The 22,897-nt window shown below is 34.2% G+C and overlaps 2 protein-coding genes across 3 annotated transcripts in view; both read right to left on the reverse strand.

The window, feature by feature from the left end:
* HSPB2 (heat shock protein family B (small) member 2) overlaps nt 1-397 on the reverse strand; it is a 63,133-nt gene extending 62,736 nt beyond the window's left edge. The window contains exon 1 of the mRNA XM_053690414.1: nt 308-397. Within this exon, the coding sequence (XP_053546389.1) occupies nt 308-335 (28 nt within the window). The 5' untranslated portion in view covers nt 336-397. The remainder of the gene's footprint in view (nt 1-307) is intronic.
* Nucleotides 296-22,897, reverse strand: part of CFAP68 (cilia and flagella associated protein 68) — a 26,301-nt gene continuing 3,699 nt past the window's right edge. For both annotated transcript variants that reach the window (XM_053690416.1, XM_053690417.1), the window contains exons 3-4: nt 3,927-3,996; nt 296-489 (exon numbers count right to left, since the gene is read on the reverse strand). In XM_053690416.1, the coding sequence (XP_053546391.1) occupies nt 323-489; nt 3,927-3,996 (237 nt within the window). In that variant the 3' untranslated portion in view covers nt 296-322. The remainder of the gene's footprint in view (nt 490-3,926; nt 3,997-22,897) is intronic.

The raw sequence follows: 22,897 nt of genomic DNA on the forward strand, positions 1-22,897 counted from the left end.
AGAACATTACATTTCACAAAAACTGCTCATTCAACATTAATAATAATCTGCTCTATTGAACTAATAATCAGTCATGGAGTCCAATATACTTTAGACCCATACAGGCCAAACTCCGCCCACAAAGAGCTTAAACCCCACCCACATGACATTCCTGGACAGTCTAGACCGCACCGCTGGTGAGCACAGCTGGTGTCCCCATATGTTTCATGCTGTGCTGATATTGGGATCACTGTAATCATTTATCATTGTTAAATAACAGTTTATGTTTATAATAAAAAGCATGGAATTGCACAAGTTTATTTCAGACCTTGGTTTTTAATGTTTAGGGGTGACATAGGCCTTTTCTTTCAGTTGCCTGCAAGGGATTATGGGTAGCGGGCTGGCGAGTCGTGTAATCCATCATGTAGCAGGACCGCTGAACAGGTTTGCAATGAGCAGGATCTAGCTCAGGTTGATGTCCTGGGAAACTGTGAGGTTCTTTTTGAAAATCTGAAAAAGCAAATGTTGTTAATGGAACAAAAATCTGTACAAATGTAATTAGCACAAAGACAAACAACTGAAAAACAAGACAATTATATGACAATAAAAACGGAGATGTACTAGTGTACCCGTGCTTCAGTCATACAGAGGTTGGTTGTATTCTGGGGTTCAGTGCCTCACACTACAGTCATACAGAGGTAGGTTGTATTCTGGGGTTCAGTGTCTCACGCTACAGTCATACAGAGGTAGGTTGTAGTCTGGGGTTCAGTGCCTCACACTACAGTCATACAGAGGTAGGTTGTATTCTGGGGTTCAGTGCCTCACACTACAGTCATACAGAGGTAGGTTGTATTCTGGGGTTCAGTGCCTCACGCTACAGTCATACAGAGGTAGGTTGTATTCTGGGGTTCAGTGCCTCACGCTACAGTCATACAGAGGTAGGTTGTATTCTGGGGTTCAGTGCCTCACGCTACAGTCATACAGAGGTAGGTTGTATTCTGGGGTTCAGTGCCTCACGCTACAGTCATACAGAAGTAGGTTGTATTCTGGGGTTCAGAGCCTCACGCTACAGTCATACAGAGGTAGGTTGTATTCTGGGGTTCAGTGCCTCACGCTACAGTCATACAGAGGTAGGTTGTATTCTGGGGTTTGGTGCCTCACGCTACAGTCATACAGAGGTAGTTTGTATTCTGGGGTTCAGTGCCTCACGCTACAGTCATACAGAAGTAGGTTGTATTCTGGGGTTCAATGCCTCACGCTACAGTCATACAGAGGTAGGTTGTATTCTGGGGTTCAATGCCTCACGCTACAGTCATACAGAGGTAGGTTGTATTCTGGGGTTCAGTGCCTCACGCTACAGTCATACAGAGGTAGGTTGTATTCTGGGGTTCAGTGCCTCATGCTACAGTCATACAGAAGTAGGTTGTATTCTGGGGTTCAGTGCCTCACGCTACAGTCATACAGAGGTAGGTTGTATTCTGGGGTTCAGTGCCTCACGCTACAGTCATACAGAGGTAAATTGTATTCTGGGGTTCAGTGCCTCACGCTACAGTCATACAGAAGTAGGTTGTATTCTGGGGTTCAGTGCCTCACGCTACAGTCATACAGAGGTAGGTTGTATTCTGGGGTTCAATGCCTCACGCTACAGTCATACAGAAGTAGGTTGTATTCTGGGGTTCAGTGCCTCACACTACAGTCATACAGAGATAGGTTGTATTCTGGGGTTCAGTGCCTCACGCTACAGTCATACAGAAGTAGGTTGTATTCTGGGGTTCAGTGCCTCACGCTACAGTCATACAGAGGTAGGTTGTATTATGGGGTTCAGTGCCTCACGCTACAGTCATACAGAAGTAGGTTGTATTCTGGGGTTCAGTGCCTCACGCTACAGTCATACAGAGGTAGGTTGTATTCTGGGGTTCAATGCCTCACGCTACAGTCATACAGAAGTAGGTTGTATTCTGGGGTTCAATGCCTCACGCTACAGTCATACAGAGGTAGGTTGTATTCTGGGGTTCAGTGCCTCACGCTACAGTCATACAGAGATAGGTTGTATTCTGGGGTTCAGTGCCTCACGCTACAGTCATACAGAGGTAGGTTGTATTCTGGGGTTCAGTGCCTCACGCTACAGTCATACAGAGATAGGTTGTATTCTGGGGTTCAGTGCCTCACGCTACAGTCATACAGAGATAGGTTGTATTCTGGGGTTCAGTGCCTCACACTACAGTCATACAGAGGTAGGTTGTATTCTGGGGTTCAGTGCCTCACGCTACAGTCGTACAGAAGTAGGTTGTATTCTGGGGTTCAGTGCCTCACGCTACAGTCATACAGAGGTAGGTTGTATTCTGGGGTTCAGTGCCTCACGCTACAGTCATACAGAAGTAGGTTGTATTCTGGGGTTCAGTGCCTCACGCTACAGTCATACAGAGGTAGGTTGTATTCTGGGGTTCAGTGCCTCACGCTACAGTCATACAGAAGTAGGTTGTATTCTGGGGTTCAGTGCCTCACGCTACAGTCATACAGAGGTAGGTTGTATTCTGGGGTTCAGTGCCTCACGCTACAGTCATACAGAGGTAGGTTGTATTCTGGGATTCAGTGCCTCACACTACAGTCATACAGAGGTAGGTTGTATTCTGGGGTTCAGTGCCTCACACTACAGTCATACAGAGGTAGGTTGTATTCTGGGGTTCAGTGCCTCACGCTACAGTCATACAGAGATAGGTTGTATTCTGGGGTTCAGTGCCTCACGCTACAGTCATACAGAGGTAGGTTGTATTCTGGGGTTTAGTGCCTCCCTTGTGATCTTCTGGCCACTAAAGTAATGTTCTTGTGTCGCCTGTAACTCCCAGGGCAGTGTGAGGCTGTAACAGGCAGCGAGAGGTAAAGCTAAAGCCCAGCAGTAACTTACAGAGCAGCTGCCTGTAATTTCAATAGTCGTTTTGCAGATTGTGGCCCAACTTTCATTAGTGTACAAGCACCGGGTGCAGTGTGGCTGAAGCATAGTCTCAGTTATAAGCAGACGGGTGTTTATAGTCCCACGTCAGAGGCTGTGTCACAGAACACTGACTGCAGATGTCACCTAACGATACAGTACTCTGCACCTAACTGTAGAACCAACAGCTAACGCCGTACTGACCGCTGAACCAGAACCTGCAGAACTGCAGATACATAACCTAAAAAACACATTGGCCCAGATACAAGTTGTGCACTAATGTTTTTTGTGCATCAGTTATCTCTCGTGCGCTCATCCGACACTGCGCTATATCATCTGCACTAAAGCCTACGGTGAATAAAAAATGACTGCACTAGGCAGTTTTAGGGCTTTAAAGTTGGTGAGAGTGGGGTGTTAGAAAAAAAAAACGGCACTGAAAAGTGGCTTTACATTGCAGTCTATGGGAACTGTGTGTTCCCAGTAAATATATATGTATGTGTTAATATGTGTATGTATTCATATATATTTAAAAATGCTGCCCATCGTTGTGCTACTTACCCCCTTCGCTGCATGAGGTGGCATCAGAACGAGGCTCCCATAGGAGCCTATGGAAGCACGCTCTTGTCAGCGCAATGCTTCCTAGCTATGTGAATGCAAGCTCGCATTCGCATTGCTATTTACTTGTAATAACAGCGCACATTATCGTGTGCTGGTATTACAAATTGGAGCACTAATATTGCTTGTACGCAAGTGATATTTAACGCTCACCTTGTAATTTAGCCCTATGTGTTTGCCCCCCGTCTTCCTCTACAGCTAGCACTGCAAGCTTCTACTTATCTCATGTAGACTCCTAAGCGAGAGATACCGGCAAGCAATAGGGACCTGCCGTGACCACACACAGAGCGCTATGAGGGTAGCTGCACTTACATAAGAACAATACATTAATATGCCGTGGTGCTCGGCCCACATGAGAACATCAGTAACAAATATAATAAATAAATATGTTTAGTATTCTCACCTCGTCTCATTGGGAATTTACCATTCTTGCAATATTCAGTGGAATAGCTAGTTTGGTAATAGTGAGCAAACTAAAGGAAAGAAATACAGTTTTATTTACTATTGCACATAAATCTATAGAAACAAACAAAATAATTCATATGACACCCACCCATATTACTCTGTATATTAAAGGGGCATACAAGTTAGAAACATAGAATTTTACGGTAGATAAGAACCAAAAAGGCCCATCAAGTCTACACATATTACTGTTACTTATTACTTAGTATAGCCTTATGCATGTCCCATCAAGTCTACACATATTACATGTTACTTATTACTTAGGGTAACCTTATGCATGTCCCATCAAGTCTATACATATTACATGTTACTTATTACTTAGTATAGCCTTATGCATGTCCCATCAAGTCTATACATATTACATGTTACTTATTACTTAGTATAACCTTATGTATGTCCCATCAAGTCTACACATATTACATGTTACTTATTACTTAGTATAGCCTTATGCATGTCCCATCAAGTCTACACATATTACATGTTACTTATTACTTAGTATAGCCTTATGCATGTCCCATCAAGTCTACACATATTACATGTTACTTATTACTTAGTATAACCTTATGTATGTCCCATCAAGTCTATACATATTACATGTTACTTTTACCTTAGGATAGCCTTATGCATGTCCCATCAAGTCTACACATATTACATGTTACTTATTACTTAGTATAGCCTTATGTATCTCCCATCAAGTCTACACATATTAGATGATACTTATTACTTAGTATAGCCTTATGTATGTCCCATCAAGTCTACACATATTACTGTTACTTATTACTTAGTATAGCCTTATGTATCTCCCATCAAGTCTACACATATTAGATGATACTTATTACTTAGTATAGCCTTATGTATCTCCCATCAAGTCTACACTTATTACATGTTACTTATTACTTAGTATAGCCTTATGCATGTCCCATCAAGACTACACATATTACATGTTACTTATTACTTAGGGTAACCTTATGCATGTCCCATCAAGTCTACACATATTACTGTTACTTATTACTTAGTATAGCCTTATGTATGTCCCATCAAGTCTACACATATTACATGTTACTTATTACTTAGTATAACCTTATGTATGTCCCATCAAGTCTACACATATTACATGTTACTTATTACTTAGTATAGCCTTATGCATGTCCCATCAAGTCTATACATATTACTGTTACTTATTACTTAGTATAGCCTTATGTATGTCCCATCAAGTCTACACATATTACTGTTACTTATTACTTAGTATAGCCTTATGTATGTCCCATCAAGTCTATACATATTACTGTTACTTATTACTTAGTATAACCTTATGTATGTCAATCAAGTCTATACATATTACTGTTACTTATTACTTAGTATAGCCTTATGTATGTCCCATCAAGTCTACACATATTACTGTTACTTATTACTTAGTATAGCCTTATGTATCTCCCATCAAGTCTACACATATTACATGTTACTTATTACTTAGGGTAACCTTATGTATGTCCCATCAAGTCTACACATATTACATGTTACTTATTACTTAGTATAACCTTATGCATGTCACATCAAGTCTACACATATTACATATTACTTATTACTTAGTATAGCCGTATGTATGTCCCATCAAGTCTACACATATTACCTGTTACTTATTACTTAGTATAGCCTTATGTATGTCACATCAAGTCTACACATATTACATATTACTTATTACTTAGTATAGTCTTATGTATGTCCCATCAAGTCTACACATATTACATATTACTTATTACTTAGGGTAAGCTTATGTATGTCCCATCAAGTCTACACATATTACATGTTACTTATTACTTAGGGTAACCTTATGTATGTCACATCAAGTCTACACATATTACATATTACTTATTACTTAGGGTAACCTTATGTATGTCCCATCAAGTCTACACATATTACATGTTACTTATTACTTAGGGTAACCTTATGTATGTCCCATCAAGTCTACACATATTACATGTTACTTATTACTTATGGTAACCTTATGCATGTCACATCTAGTCTACACATATTACATGTTACTTATTACTTATGGTAACCTTATGCATGTCACATCTAGTCTACACATATTACATATTACTTATTACTTAGGGTAAGCTTATGTATGTCCCATCAAGTCTACACATATTACATGTTACTTATTACTTAGTATAGCCTTATGCATGTCCCATCAAGTCTACACATATTACATGTTACTTATTACTTAGTATAGCCTTATGCATGTCCCATCAAGTCTACACATATTACATGTTACTTATTACTTAGTATAGCCTTATGCATGTCCCATCAAGTCTACACATATTACATGTTACTTATTACTTAGTATAGCCTTATGCATGTCCCATCAAGTCTACACATATTACATGTTACTTATTACTTAGGGTAACCTTATGCATGTCCCATCAAGTCTACACATATTACATGTTACTTATTACTTAGGATAGCCTTATGCATGTCCCATCAAGTCTACACATATTACTGTTACTTATTACTTAGTATAGCCTTATGTATGTCCCATCAAGTCTACACATATTACATGTTACTTATTACTTAGTATAGCCTTATGTATGTCCCATCAAGTCTACACATATTACATGTTACTTATTACTTAGGGTAACCTTATGCATGTCACATCAAGGCTACACATATTACTGTTACTTATTACTTAGTATAGCCTTATGTATGTCCCATCAAGTCTACACATATTACTGTTACTTATTACTTAGTATAGCCTTATGTATGTCCCATCAAGTCTACACATATTACATGTTACTTATTACTTAGTATAGCCTTATGCATGTCCTATCAAGTCTACACATATTACATGTTACTTATTACTTAGTATAGCCTTATGTATGTCCCATCAAGTCTACACATATTACATGTTACTTATTACTTAGTATAGCCTTATGTATGTCCTATCAAGTCTACACATATTACATGTTACTTATTCCTTAGTATAACCTTATGTATGTCCCATCAAGTCTACACATATTACATGTTACTTATTACTTAGTATAACCTTATGTATGTCCCATCAAGTCTACACATATTACATGTTACTTATTACTTAGTATAGCCTTATGTATGTCCTATCAAGTGTACACATATTACATGTTACTTATTACTTAGTATAACCTTATGTATGTCCCATCAAGTCTACACATATTACATGTTACTTATTACTTAGTATAACCTTATGTATGTCCCATCAAGTCTACACATATTACATGTTACTTATTACTTAGTATAGCCTTATGTATGTCCTATCAAGTCTACACATATTACATGTTACTTATTACTTAGTATAACCTTATGTATGTCCTATCAAGTCTACACATATTACTGTTACTTATTACTTAGTATAGCCTTATGTATGTCCCATCAAGTCTAAACATATTACATGTTACTTATTACTTAGGATAACCTTATGCATGTCCCATCAAGACTACACATATTACATGTTACTTACTACTTAGTATAGCCTTATGTATGTCCCATCAAGTCTACACATATTACATGTTACTTATTACTTAGTATAGCCTTATGCATGTCCCATCAAGTATACACATATTACATGTTACTTATTACTTAGTATAGCCTTATGTATGTCACATCAAGTCTATACATATTACTGTTACTTATTACTTAGTATAGCCTTATGTATGTCACATCAAGTCTATACATATTACTGTTACTTATTACTTAGTATAGCCTTATGCATGTCCCATCAAGTCTACACATATTACATGTTACTTATTACTTAGTATAGCCTTATGTATGTCCCATCAAGTCTACACATATTACTGTTACTTATTACTTAGTATAGCCTTATGCATGTCCCATCAAGTCTACACATATTACATGTTACTTATTACTTAGTATAGCCTTATGTATGTCCCATCAAGTCTACACATATTACTGTTACTTATTACTTAGTATAGCCTTATGTATGTCCCATCAAGTCTACACATATTACATGTTACTTATTACTTAGGATAGCCTTATGCATGTCCCATCAAGTCTACACATATTACATGTTACTTATTACTTAGTATAGCCTTATGTATGTCCCATCAAGTCTACACATATTACATGTTACTTATTACTTAGTATAGCCATATGCATGTCACATCAAGTCTACACATATTACATGTTACTTATTACTTAGTATAGCCTTATGCATGTCCCATCAAGTCTATACATATTACTGTTACTTATTACTTAGTATAGCCTTATGCATGTCCCATCAAGTCTACACATATTACTGTTACTTATTACTTAGTATAACCTTATGCATGTCCCATCAAGTCTACACATATTACATGTTACTTATTACTTAGGATAACCTTATGCATGTCCCATCAAGTCTACCCATATTACATGTTACTTATTACTTAGGGTAACCTTATGTATGTCCCATCAAGTCTACCCATATTACATTTTACTTATTACTTAGGGTAACCTTATGCATGTCCCATGAAGTCTATACATATTACTGTTACTTATTACTTAGTATAGCCTTATGCATGTCACATCAAGTCTACACATATTACATGTTACTTATTACTTAGTATAGCCTTATGCATGTCACATCAAGTCTACACATATTACATGTTACTTATTACTTAGTATAGCCTTATGCATGTCCCATCAAGTCTACACATATTACATGTTACTTATTACTTAGTATAGCCTTATGCATGTCCCATCAAGTCTACACATATTACATGTTACTTATTACTTAGTATAGCCTTATGCATGTCCCATCAAGTCTACACATATTACATGTTACTTATTACTTAATATAACATTATTACTTAGTATAGCCTTATGCATGTCCCATCAAGTCTACACATATTACATGTTACTTATTACTTAGTATAGCCTTATGCATGTCACATCAAGTCTACACATATTACATGTTACTTATTACTTAGTATAGCCTTATGCATGTCACATCAAGTCTACACATATTACATGTTACTTATTACTTAGTATAGCCTTATGCATGTCCCATCAAGTCTACACATATTACATGTTACTTATTACTTAGTATAGCCTTATGCATGTCCCATCAAGTCTACACATATTACATGTTACTTATTACTTAGTATAGCCTTATGCATGTCCCATCAAGTCTACACATATTACATGTTACTTATTACTTAATATAACCTTATGTATGTCCCATCAAGTCTACACATATTACATGTTACTTATTACTTAGTATAGCCTTATGTATGTCCCATCAAGTCTACACATATTACATGTTACTTATTACTTAGGATAGCATTATGCATGTCCCATCAAGACTACACATATTACATGTTACTAATTACTTAGGGTAACCTTATGTATGTCCCATCAAGTCTACACATATTACATGTTACTTATTACTTAGCATAGCATTATGCATGTCACATCAAGTCTATACATATTACATGTTACTTATTACTTAGTATAGCCTTATGCATGTCCCATCAAGTCTACCCATATTACATGTTACTTATTACTTAGTATAGCCTTATGTATGTCCCATCAAGTCTACACATATTACATGTTACTTATTACTTAGTATAACCTTATGTATGTCCCATCAAGTCTACACATATTACTGTTACTTATTACTTAGTATAGCATTATGTATGTCCCATCAAGTCTACACATATTACTGTTACTTATTACTTAGTATAGCCTTATGCATGTCACATCAAGTCTACACATCTTACTGTTACTTATTACTTAGTATAGCCTTATGTATGTCCCATCAAGTCTACACATATTACATATTACTTATTACTTAGTATAGCATTATGCATGTCACATCAAGTCTACACATATTACTGTTACTTATTACTTAGTATAGCATTATGCATGTCACATCAAGTCTACACATATTACATGTTACTTATTACTTAGTATAACCTTATGTATGTCCCATGAAGTCTACACATATTACATGTTACTTATTACTTAGTATAGCCTTATGTATGTGCCATCAAGTCTACACATATTACATGTTACTTATTACTTAGTATAGCCTTATGTATGTCCCATGAAGTCTACACATATTACATGTTACTTATTACTTAGTATAACCTTATGTATATCCTATCAAGTCTACACATATTACATGTTACTTATTACTTAGTATAGCCTTATGTATGTCCCATCAAGTCTACACATATTACATGTTACTTATTACTTAGTATAGCCTTATGCATGTCCCATCAAGTCTACACATATTACATGTTACTTATTACTTAGTATAGCCTTATGCATGTCCCATCAATCTACACATATTACATGTTACTTATTACTTAGTATAACCTTATGCATGTCCCATCAAGTCTACACATATTACATGTTACTTATTACTTAGTATAGCCTTATGTATGTCCCATCAAGTCTACACATATTACATGTTACTTATTACTTAGTATAGCCTTATGTATGTCCCATCAAGTCTACCCATATTACATGTTACTTATTACTTAGGGTAACCTTATGTATGTCCCATCAAGTCTACACATATTACATGTTACTTATTACTTAGGGTAGCCTTATGCATGTCACATCAAGTCTACCCATATTACATGTTACTTATTACTTAGGGTAACCTTATGCATGTCCCATCAAGTCTACACATATTACATGTTACTTATTACTTAGGGTAACCTTATGTATGTCCCATCAAGTCTACACATATTACTGTTAGCCTTAGTATAGCCTTATGCATGTCCCATCAAGTCTACACATATTATATGTTACTTATTACTTAGTATAGCCTTATGTATGTCCCATCAAGTCTACACATATTACATGTTACTTATTACTTAGTATAGCCTTATGCATGTCCCATCAAGTCTACCCATATTACATGTTACTTATTACTTAGTATAACCTTATGTATGTCCCATCAAGTCTACACATATTACATGTTACTTATTACTTAGTATAGCCTTATGTATGTCCTATCAAGTCTACACATATTACATATTACTTTTTCCTTAGGATAGCCTTATGTATGTCCTATCAAGTCTACACATATTACATATTACTTATTACTTAGTATAGCCTTATGTATGTCCTATCAAGTCTACACATATTACATATTACTTTTTCCTTAGGATAGCCTTATGCATGTCCCATCAAGTCTACACATATTACATGTTACTTATTACTTAGTATAACCTTATGTATGTCCCATCAAGTCTACACATATTACATGTTACTTATTACTTAGTATAGCCTTATGTATGTCCTATCAAGTCTACACATATTACATGTTACTTATTACTTAGTATAACCTTATGTATGTCCTATCAAGTCTACACATATTACTGTTACTTATTACTTAGTATAGCCTTATGTATGTCCCATCAAGTCTAAACATATTACATGTTACTTATTACTTAGGATAACCTTATGCATGTCCCATCAAGACTACACATATTACATGTTACTTATTACTTAGTATAGCCTTATGTATGTCCCATCAAGTCTACACATATTACTGTTACTTATTACTTAGTATAGCCTTATGTATGTCACATCAAGTCTATACATATTACTGTTACTTATTACTTAGTATAGCCTTATGCATGTCCCATCAAGTCTACACATATTACATGTTACTTATTACTTAGGATAGCCTTATGCATGTCCCATCAAGTCTACACATATTACATGTTACTTATTACTTAGTATAGCCTTATGTATGTCCCATCAAGTCTACACATATTACATGTTACTTATTACTTAGTATAGCCATATGCATGTCACATCAAGTCTACACATATTACATGTTACTTATTACTTAGTATAGCCTTATGCATGTCCCATCAAGTCTATACATATTACTGTTACTTATTACTTAGTATAGCCTTATGCATGTCCCATCAAGTCTACACATATTACTGTTACTTATTACTTAGTATAACCTTATGCATGTCCCATCAAGTCTACACATATTACATGTTACTTATTACTTAGGATAACCTTATGCATGTCCCATCAAGTCTACCCATATTACATGTTACTTATTACTTAGGGTAACCTTATGCATGTCCCATCAAGTCTACCCATATTACATGTTACTTATTACTTAGGATAACCTTATGCATGTCCCATCAAGTCTACCCATATTACATTTTACTTATTACTTAGGGTAACCTTATGCATGTCCCATCAAGTCTATACATATTACTGTTACTTATTACTTAGTATAGCCTTATGCATGTCCCATCAAGTCTACCCATATTACATGTTACTTATTACTTAGTATAGCCTTATGTATGTCCCATCAAGTCTACACATATTACATGTTACTTATTACTTAGTATAACCTTATGTATGTCCCATCAAATCTACACATATTACTGTTACTTATTACTTAGTATAGCCTTATGCATGTCACATAAAGTCTACACATATTACTGTTACTTATTACTTAGTATAGCATTATGTATGTCCTATCAAGTCTACCCATATTACATGTTACTTATTACTTAGTATAGCCTTATGTATGTCCCATCAAGTCTACACATATTACATGTTACTTATTACCTAGTATAGCCTTATGTATGTCCCATCAAGTCTACACATATTACATGTTACTTATTACCTAGTATAGCCTTATGTATGCCCATCAAGTCTACACATATTACATGTTACTTATTACTTAGGGTAACCTTATGCATGTCCCATCAAGTCTACACATATTACTGTTACTTATTACTTAGTATAGCCTTATGCATGTCACATCAAGTCTACACATATTACTGTTACTTATTACTTAGTATAGCATTATGCATGTCACATCAAGTCTACACATATTACTGTTACTTATTACTTAGTATAGCATTATGCATGTCACATCAAGTCTACACATATTACATGTTACTTATTACTTAGTATAACCTTATGTATGTCCCATGAAGTCTACACATATTACATGTTACTTATTACTTAGTATAGCCTTATGTATGTGCCATCAAGTCTACACATATTACATGTTACTTATTACTTAGTATAGCCTTATGTATGTCCCATCAAGTCTACACATATTACATGTTACTTATTACTTAGTATAGCCTTATGCATTATCCCATCAAGTCTACACATATTACATGTTACTTATTACTTAGTATAGAATTATGCATGTCCCATCAATCTACACATATTACATGTTACTTATTACTTAGTATAACCTTATGCATGTCCCATCAAGTCTACACATATTACATGTTACTTATTACTTAGTATAGCCTTATGTATGTCCCATCAAGTCTACACATATTACATGTTACTTATTACTTAGTATAGCCTTATGTATGTCCCATCAAGTCTACCCATATTACATGTTACTTATTACTTAGGGTAACCTTATGTATGTCCCATCAAGTCTACACATATTACATGTTACTTATTACTTAGGGTAACCTTATGTATGTCCCATCAAGTCTACACATATTACATGTTACTTATTACTTAGGGTAGCCTTATGCATGTCACATCAAGTCTACCCATATTACATGTTACTTATTACTTAGGGTAACCTTATGCATGTCCCATCAAGTCTACACATATTACATGTTACTTATTACTTAGGGTAACCTTATGTATGTCCCATCAAGTCTACACATATTACTGTTAGCCTTAGTATAGCCTTATGCATGTCCCATCAAGTCTACACATATTATATGTTACTTATTACTTAGTATAGCCTTATGTATGTCCCATCAAGTCTACACATATTACATGTTACTTATTACTTAGTATAGCCTTATGCATGTCCCATCAAGTCTACCCATATTACATGTTACTTTTTCCTTAGGATAGCCTTATGTATGTCCTATCAAGTCTACACATATTACTTATTACTTAGTATAGCCTTATGTATGTCCTATCAAGTCTACACATATTACATATTACTTTTTCCTTAGGATAGCCTTATGCATGTCACATCAAGTCTACACATATTACATATTACTTTTTCCTTAGGATAGCCTTATGCATGTCCCATCAAGTCTACACATATTACATGTTACTTATTACTTAGGATAGCCTTATGTATGTCACATCAAGTCTACACATATTACATGTTACTTATTACTTAGTATAGCCTTATGTATGTCCCATCAAGTCTACACATATTACATGTTACTTATTACTTAGTATAGCCTTATGCATGTCACATCAAGTCTACACATATTACATATTACTTATTACTTAGTATAGCCTTATGTATGTCCCATCAAGTCTACACATATTACATGTTACTTATTACTTAGGATAACCTTATGCATGTCACATCAAGTCTACACATATTACATGTTACTTATTACTTAGTATAGCCTTATGTATGTCCCATCAAGTCTACACATATTACATGTTACTTATTACTTAGTATAGCCTTATGCATGTCACATCAAGTCTACACATATTACATATTACTTATTACTTAGTATAGCCTTATGTATGTCCCATCAAGTCTACACATATTACATGTTACTTATTACTTAGTATAGCCTTATGCATGTACCATTAAGTCTACACATATTACATGTTACTTATTACTTAGTATAACCTTATGCATGTCCCATCAAGTCTACACATATTACATGTTACTTATTACTTAGTATAACCTTATGCATGTCCCATCAAGTCTACACATATTACATGTTACTTATTACTTAGTATAACCTTATGTATGTCCCATCAAGTCTATACATATTACATGTTACTTATTACTTAGGATAGCCTTATGCATGTCCCATCAAGTCTACACATATTACATGTTACTTATTACTTAGTATAGCCTTATGTATGTCCCATCAAGTCTACACATATTACATGTTACTTATTACTTAGTATAGCCTTATGTATGTCCCATCAAGTCTACACATATTACTGTTACTTATTACTTAGGATAGCCTTATGTATGTCCCATCAAGTCTACACATATTACATGTTACTTATTACTTAGTATAGCCTTATGCATGTCCTATCAAGACTACACATATTACTGTTACTTATTACTTAGTATAGCCTTATGCATGTCCTATCAAGTCTACACATATTACATGTTACTTATTACTTAGTATAGACTTATGTATGTCCCATCAAGTCTACACATATTACATGTTACTTATTACTTAGTATAGCCTTATGTATGTCCCATCAAGTCTATACATATTACATGTTACTTATTACTTAGTATAGCCTTATGTATGTCCCATCAAGTCTACACATATTACATGTTACTTATTACTTAGTATAGCCTTATGTATGTCCCATCAAGTCTACACATATTACATATTACTTATTACTTAGTATAGCCTTATGCATGTCCCATCAAGTCTATACATATTACATGTTACTTATTACTTAGTATAGCCTTATGTATGTCCCATCAAGTCTACACATATTACATGTTACTTATTACTTAGTATAGCCTTATGCATGTCCCATCAAGTCTACACATATTACATGTTACTTATTACTTAGTATAGCCTTATGTATGTCCTATCAAGTCTACCCATATTACATGTTAGTTTTTCCTTAGGATAGCCTTATGCATGTCCCATCAAGTCTACACATATTACATGTTACTTATTACTTAGTATAGCCTTATGTATGTCCTATCAAGTCTACACATATTACATGCTACTTATTACTTAGTATAGCCTTATGTATGTCCCATCAAGTCTACCCATATTACATATTACTTATTACTTAGTATAGCCTTATGTATGTCCTATCAAGTCTACCCATATTACATATTACTTTTTCCTTAGGATAGCCTTATGCATGTCCCATCAAGTCTACACATATTACTGTTACTTATTACTTAGTATAGCCTTATGCATGTCCCATCAAGTCTACACATATTACTGTTACTTATTACTTAGTATAGCCTTATGCATGTCCCATCAAGTCTACACATATTACTGTTACTTATTACTTAGTATAGCCTTATGTATGTCCCATCAAGTCTACACATATTACATATTACTTATTACTTAGTATAGCCTTATGTATGTCCTATCAAGTCTACACATATTACATATTACTTTTTCCTTAGGATAGCCTTATGCATGTCCCATCAAGTCTACCCATATTACATGTTACTTTTTCCTTAGGATAGCCTTATGTATGTCCCAGGCATTTTTAAATTCCTTTAAAGTTACATCTATAGTAGTATATTTACCATACACCTGTGTTTGCTAGAAATGTTCTCACAGTTTTATTGTCAAACAGAAGTGTGTGTCAGATATTCTCCTGAGTGAATCGCTGTTATGTGTCTTTAATGTGCATATTGCAATGGATCTGCCCTCTATAGCAGAGATTCCCGGGACATTCAGTATTAGCCCTTTTTACATCACTAACTATTATCTAAACCAGAACTCTATGCACCTGGGTCCCCTTTTTGCATTCGAACATTTTTCATGACCCCTATTATTATAATATAGTCCTAAACTCCTTGTCACACGAGAAACAGTTTATTTATTTTTTATACATCAATATACCGCACAAGCGAGGGGATTATTAGTGAAAATAAGTATATTCAGCTTTCATATTCATACATACACACACATTCACAACACATATACACACTCACTCATATGCACACACTCACACTCATTACTTAGTATAGCCTTATGTATGTCCCATCAAGTCTACACATATTACATGTTACTTATTACTTAGTATAGCCTTATGCATGTCCCATCAAGTCTACACATATTACATGTTACTTATTACTTAGTATAGCCTTATGTATGTCCTATCAAGTCTACACATATTACATATTACTTATTACTTAGTATAGCCTTATGCATGTCCCATCAATCTACACATATTACATGTTACTTATTACTTAGTATAACCTTATGCATGTCCCATCAAGTCTACACATATTACATGTTACTTATTACTTAGTATAGCCTTATGTATGTCCCATCAAGTCTACACATATTACATGTTACTTATTACTTAGTATAGCCTTATGTATGTCCCATCAAGTCTACCCATATTACATGTTACTTATTACTTAGGGTAACCTTATGTATGTCCCATCAAGTCTACACATATTACATGTTACTTATTACTTAGGGTAGCCTTATGCATGTCACATCAAGTCTACCCATATTACATGTTACTTATTACTTAGGGTAACCTTATGCATGTCCCATCAAGTCTACACATATTACATGTTACTTATTACTTAGGGTAACCTTATGTATGTCCCATCAAGTCTACACATATTACTGTTACTTATTACTTAGTATAGACTTATGCATGTCCCATCAAGTCTACACATATTACATGTTACTTATTACTTAGTATAGCCTTATGCATGTCCCATCAAGTCTACACATATTACATGTTACTTATTACTTAGTATAGCCTTATGCATGTCCCATCAAGTCTACACATATTACATGTTACTTATTACTTAGTATAACCTTATGTATGTCCCATCAAGTCTACACATATTACATGTTACTTATTACTTAGTATAGCCTTATGCATGTCGCATCAAGTCTACACATATTACTGTTACTTATTACTTAGTATAGCCTTATGTATGTCCCATCAAGTCTACATATATTACATGTTACTTATTACTTAGTATAGCCTTATGTATGTCCCATCAAGTCTACACATATTACATGTTACTTATTACTTAGTATAGCCTTATGCATGTCCCATCAATCTACACATATTACATGTTACTTATTACTTAGTATAGCCTTATGCATGTCCCATCAATCTACACATATTACATGTTACTTATTACTTAGTATAGCCTTATGCATGTCCCATCAATCTACACATATTACATGTTACTTATTACTTAGTATAACCTTATGCATGTCCCATCAAGTCTACACATATTACATGTTACTTATTACTTAGTATAGCCTTATGTATGTCCCATCAAGTCTACACATATTACATGTTACTTATTACTTAGTATAGCCTTATGTATGTCCCATCAAGTCTACCCATATTACATGTTACTTATTACTTAGGGTAACCTTATGTATGTCACATCAAGTCTACCCATATTACCTGTTACTTATTACTTAGTATAACCTTATGTATGTCCCATCAAGTCTACCCATATTACATGTTACTTATTACTTAGGGTAACCTTATGTATTTCCCATCAAGTCTACACATATTACATGTTACTTATTACTTAGGGTAGCCTTATGCATGTCACATCAAGTCTACCCATATTACATGTTACTTATTACTTAGGGTAACCTTATGCATGTCCCATCAAGTCTACACATATTACATGTTACTTATTACTTAGGGTAACCTTATGTATGTCCCATCAAGTCTACACATATTACATGTTACTTATTACTTAGTATAGCCTTATGTATGTCCCATCAAGTCTACACATATTACTGTTACTTATTACTTAGTATAGCCTTATGTATGTCCCATCAAGTCTACACATATTACATGTTACTTATTACTTAGTATAGCCTTATGTATGTCCCATCAAGTCTACACATATTACATGTTACTTATTACTTAGGGTAGCCTTATGCATGTCACATCAAGTCTACCCATATTACATGTTACTTATTACTTAGGGTAACCTTATGCATGTCCCATCAAGTCTACACATATTACATGTTACTTATTACTTAGGGTAACCTTATGTATGTCCCATCAAGTCTACACATATTACTGTTACTTATTACTTAGTATAGCCTTATGTATGTCCCATCAAGTCTACACATATTACATGTTACTTATTACTTAGTATAGCCTTATGTATGTCCCATCAAGTCTACACATATTACATGTTACTTATTACTTAGTATAGCCTTATGTATGTCCCATCAAGTCTACACATATTACTGTTACTTATTACTTAGTATAGCCTTATGTATGTCCCATCAAGTCTACACATATTACATGTTACTTATTACTTAGGGTTTACCTTATGCATGTCCCATCAAGTCTACACATATTACATGTTACTTATTACTTAGTATAGCCTTATGTATGTCCCATCAAGTCTACACATATTACATGTTACTTATTACTTAGTATAGCCTTATGCATGTCCCATCAAGTCTACACATATTACATGTTACTTATTACTTAGTATAGCCTTATGTATGTCCTATCAAGTCTACACATATTACATATTACTTATTACTTAGTATAGCCTTATGTATGTCCCATCAAGTCTACACATATTACATGTTACTTATTACTTAGTATAGCCTTATGTATGTCCCATCAAGTCTACACATATTACATGTTACTTATTACTTAGTATAGCCTTATGCATGTCCCATCAAGTCTACACATATTACATGTTACTTATTACTTAGTATAGCCTTATGTATGTCCTATCAAGTCTACACATATTACATATTACTTATTACTTAGTATAGCCTTATGCATGTCCCATCAAGTCTACACATATTACATGTTACTTATTACTTAGTATAGCCTTATGTATGTCCCATCAAGTCTACCCATATTACTGTTACTTATTACTTAGTATAGCCTTATGTATGTCCCATCAAGTCTACACATATTACATGTTACTTATTACTTAGTATAGCCTTATGCATGTCCCATCAAATCTACACATATTACATGTTACTTATTACAACCTTATGTATGTCCTATCAAGTCTACACATATTACATGTTACTTATTACTTAGTATAGCCTTATGCATGTCCCATCAAGTCTACACATATTACATGTTACTTATTACTTAGAATAGCCTTATGCATGTCCCATCAAGTCTACACATATTACATGTTATTTATTACTTAGTATAACCTTATGTATGTCCCATCAAGTCTACACATATTACATGTTACTTATTACTTAGTATAACCTTATGTATGTCCCATCAAGTCTACACATATTACATGTTGCTTATTACTTAGTATAGCCTTATGTATGTCCCATCAAGTCTACACATATTACATGTTACTTATTACTTAGTATAACCTTATGTATGTCCCATCAAGTCTACACATATTACATGTTACTTATTACTTAGTATAGCCTTATGCATGTCCCATCAAGTCTACACATATTATATGTTACTTATTACTTAGTATAGCCTTATGTATGTCCCATCAAGTCTACCCATATTACATGTTACTTATTACTTAGTATAGTCTTATGCATGTCCCATCAAGTCTACACATATTACATGTTACTTATTACTTAGTATAGCCTTATGTATGTCCCATCAAGTTTACACATATTACATGTTACTGTTTACTTAGGATAGCCTTATGCATGTCCCATCAAGTCTACACATATTACATATTACTTATTACTTAGTATAGCCTTATGCATGTCCCATCAAGTCTACCCATATTACATGTTACTTTTTCCTTAGGATAGCCTTATGTATGTCCTATCAAGTCTACACATATTACATATTACTTAGTATAGCCTTATGTATGTCCTATCAAGTCTACACATATTACATATTACTTTTTCCTTAGGATAGCCTTATGCATGTCCCATCAAGTCTACACATATTACATGTTACTTATTACTTAGTATAGCCTTATGCATGTCCCATCAAGGCTACACATATTACATGTTACTTATTACTTAGTATAGCCTTATGTATGTCCCATCAAGTCTACACATATTACATGTTACTTATTACTTAGTATAGCCTTATGCATGTCCCATCAAGTCTACACATATTACATGTTACTTATTACTTAGTATAACCTTATGTATGTCCCATCAAGTCTACACATATTACATGTTACTTATTACTTAGTATAGCCTTATGCATGTACCATTAAGTCTACACATATTACATGTTACTTATTACTTAGTATAGCCTTATGTATGTCCCATCAAGTCTACACATATTACTGTTACTTATTACTTAGGATAGCCTTATGTATGTCCCATCAAGTCTACACATATTACTGTTACTTATTACTTAGTATAGCCTTATGCATGTCCTATCAAGACTACACATATTACTGTTACTTATTACTTAGTATAGCCTTATGCATGTCCTATCAAGTCTACACATATTACATGTTACTTATTACTTAGTATAGCCTTATGCATGTCCCATCAAGTCTACACATATTACATGTTACTTATTACTTAGTATAGCCTTATGTATGTCCTATCAAGTCTACCCATATTACATGTTAGTTTTTCCTTAGGATAGCCTTATGTATGTCCCATCAAGTCTACACATATTACATGTTACTTATTACTTAGTATAGCCTTATGCATGTCCCATCAAGTCTACACATATTACATGTTACTTATTACTTAGTATAACCTTATGTATGTCCCATCAAGTCTACACATATTACATGTTACTTATTACTTAGTATAGCCTTATGTATGTCCTATCAAGTCTACACATATTACATATTACTTATTACTTAGTATAGCCTTATGCATGTCCCATCAAGTCTACACATATTACATATTACTTATTACTTAGTATAGCCTTATGCATGTCCCATCAAGTCTACCCATATTACATGTTACTTTTTCCTTAGGATAGCCTTATGTATGTCCTATCAAGTCTACACATATTACATATTACTTATTACTTAGTATAACCTTATGTATGTCCTATCAAGTCTACACATATTACATATTACTTTTTCCTTAGGATAGCCTTATGCATGTCCCATCAAGTCTACACATATTACATGTTACTTATTACTTAGTATAGCCTTATGCATGTCCCATCAAGGCTACACATATTACATGTTACTTATTACTTAGTATAGCCTTATGTATGTCCTATCAAGTCTACACATATTACATGTTACTTATTACTTAGTATAGCCTTATGCATGTCCCATCAAGTCTACTCATATTACATGTTACTTATTACTTAGTATAACCTTATGTATGTCCCATCAAGTCTACACATATTACATGTTACTTATTACTTAGTATAGCCTTATGCATGTCCCATCAAGTCTATACATATTACATGTTACTTATTACTTAGTATAGCCTTATGCATGTCCTATCAAGACTACACATATTACTGTTACTTATTACTTAGTATAGCCTTATGCATGTCCTATCAAGTCTACACATATTACATGTTACTTATTACTTAGTATAGCCTTATGCATGTCCCATCAAGTCTACACATATTACATGTTACTTATTACTTAGTATAGCCTTATGTATGTCCTATCAAGTCTACCCATATTACATGTTAGTTTTTCCTTAGGATAGCCTTATGCATGTCCCATCAAGTCTACACATATTACATGTTACTTATTACTTAGTATAGCCTTATGTATGTCCTATCAAGTCTACCCATATTACATATTACTTTTTCCTTAGGATAGCCTTATGCATGTCCCATCAAGTCTACACATATTACTGTTACTTATTACTTAGTATAGCCTTATGCATGTCCCATCAAGTCTACACATATTACTGTTACTTATTACTTAGTATAGCCTTATGCATGTCCCATCAAGTCTACACATATTACTGTTACTTATTACTTAGTATAGCCTTATGTATGTCCCATCAAGTCTACACATATTACATATTACTTATTACTTAGTATAGCCTTATGTATGTCCTATCAAGTCTACACATATTACATATTACTTTTTCCTTAGGATAGCCTTATGCATGTCCCATCAAGTCTACCCATATTACATGTTACTTTTTCCTTAGGATAGCCTTATGTATGTCCCAGGCATTTTTAAATTCCTTTAAAGTTACATCTATAGTAGTATATTTACCATACACCTGTGTTTGCTAGAAATGTTCTCACAGTTTTATTGTCAAACAGAAGTGTGTGTCAGATATTCTCCTGAGTGAATCGCTGTTATGTGTCTTTAATGTG

The sequence above is a fragment of the Bombina bombina genome, chromosome 8, assembly GCF_027579735.1.
Source record: "Bombina bombina isolate aBomBom1 chromosome 8, aBomBom1.pri, whole genome shotgun sequence".
NCBI classification, from domain to species: domain Eukaryota; kingdom Metazoa; phylum Chordata; class Amphibia; order Anura; family Bombinatoridae; genus Bombina; species Bombina bombina.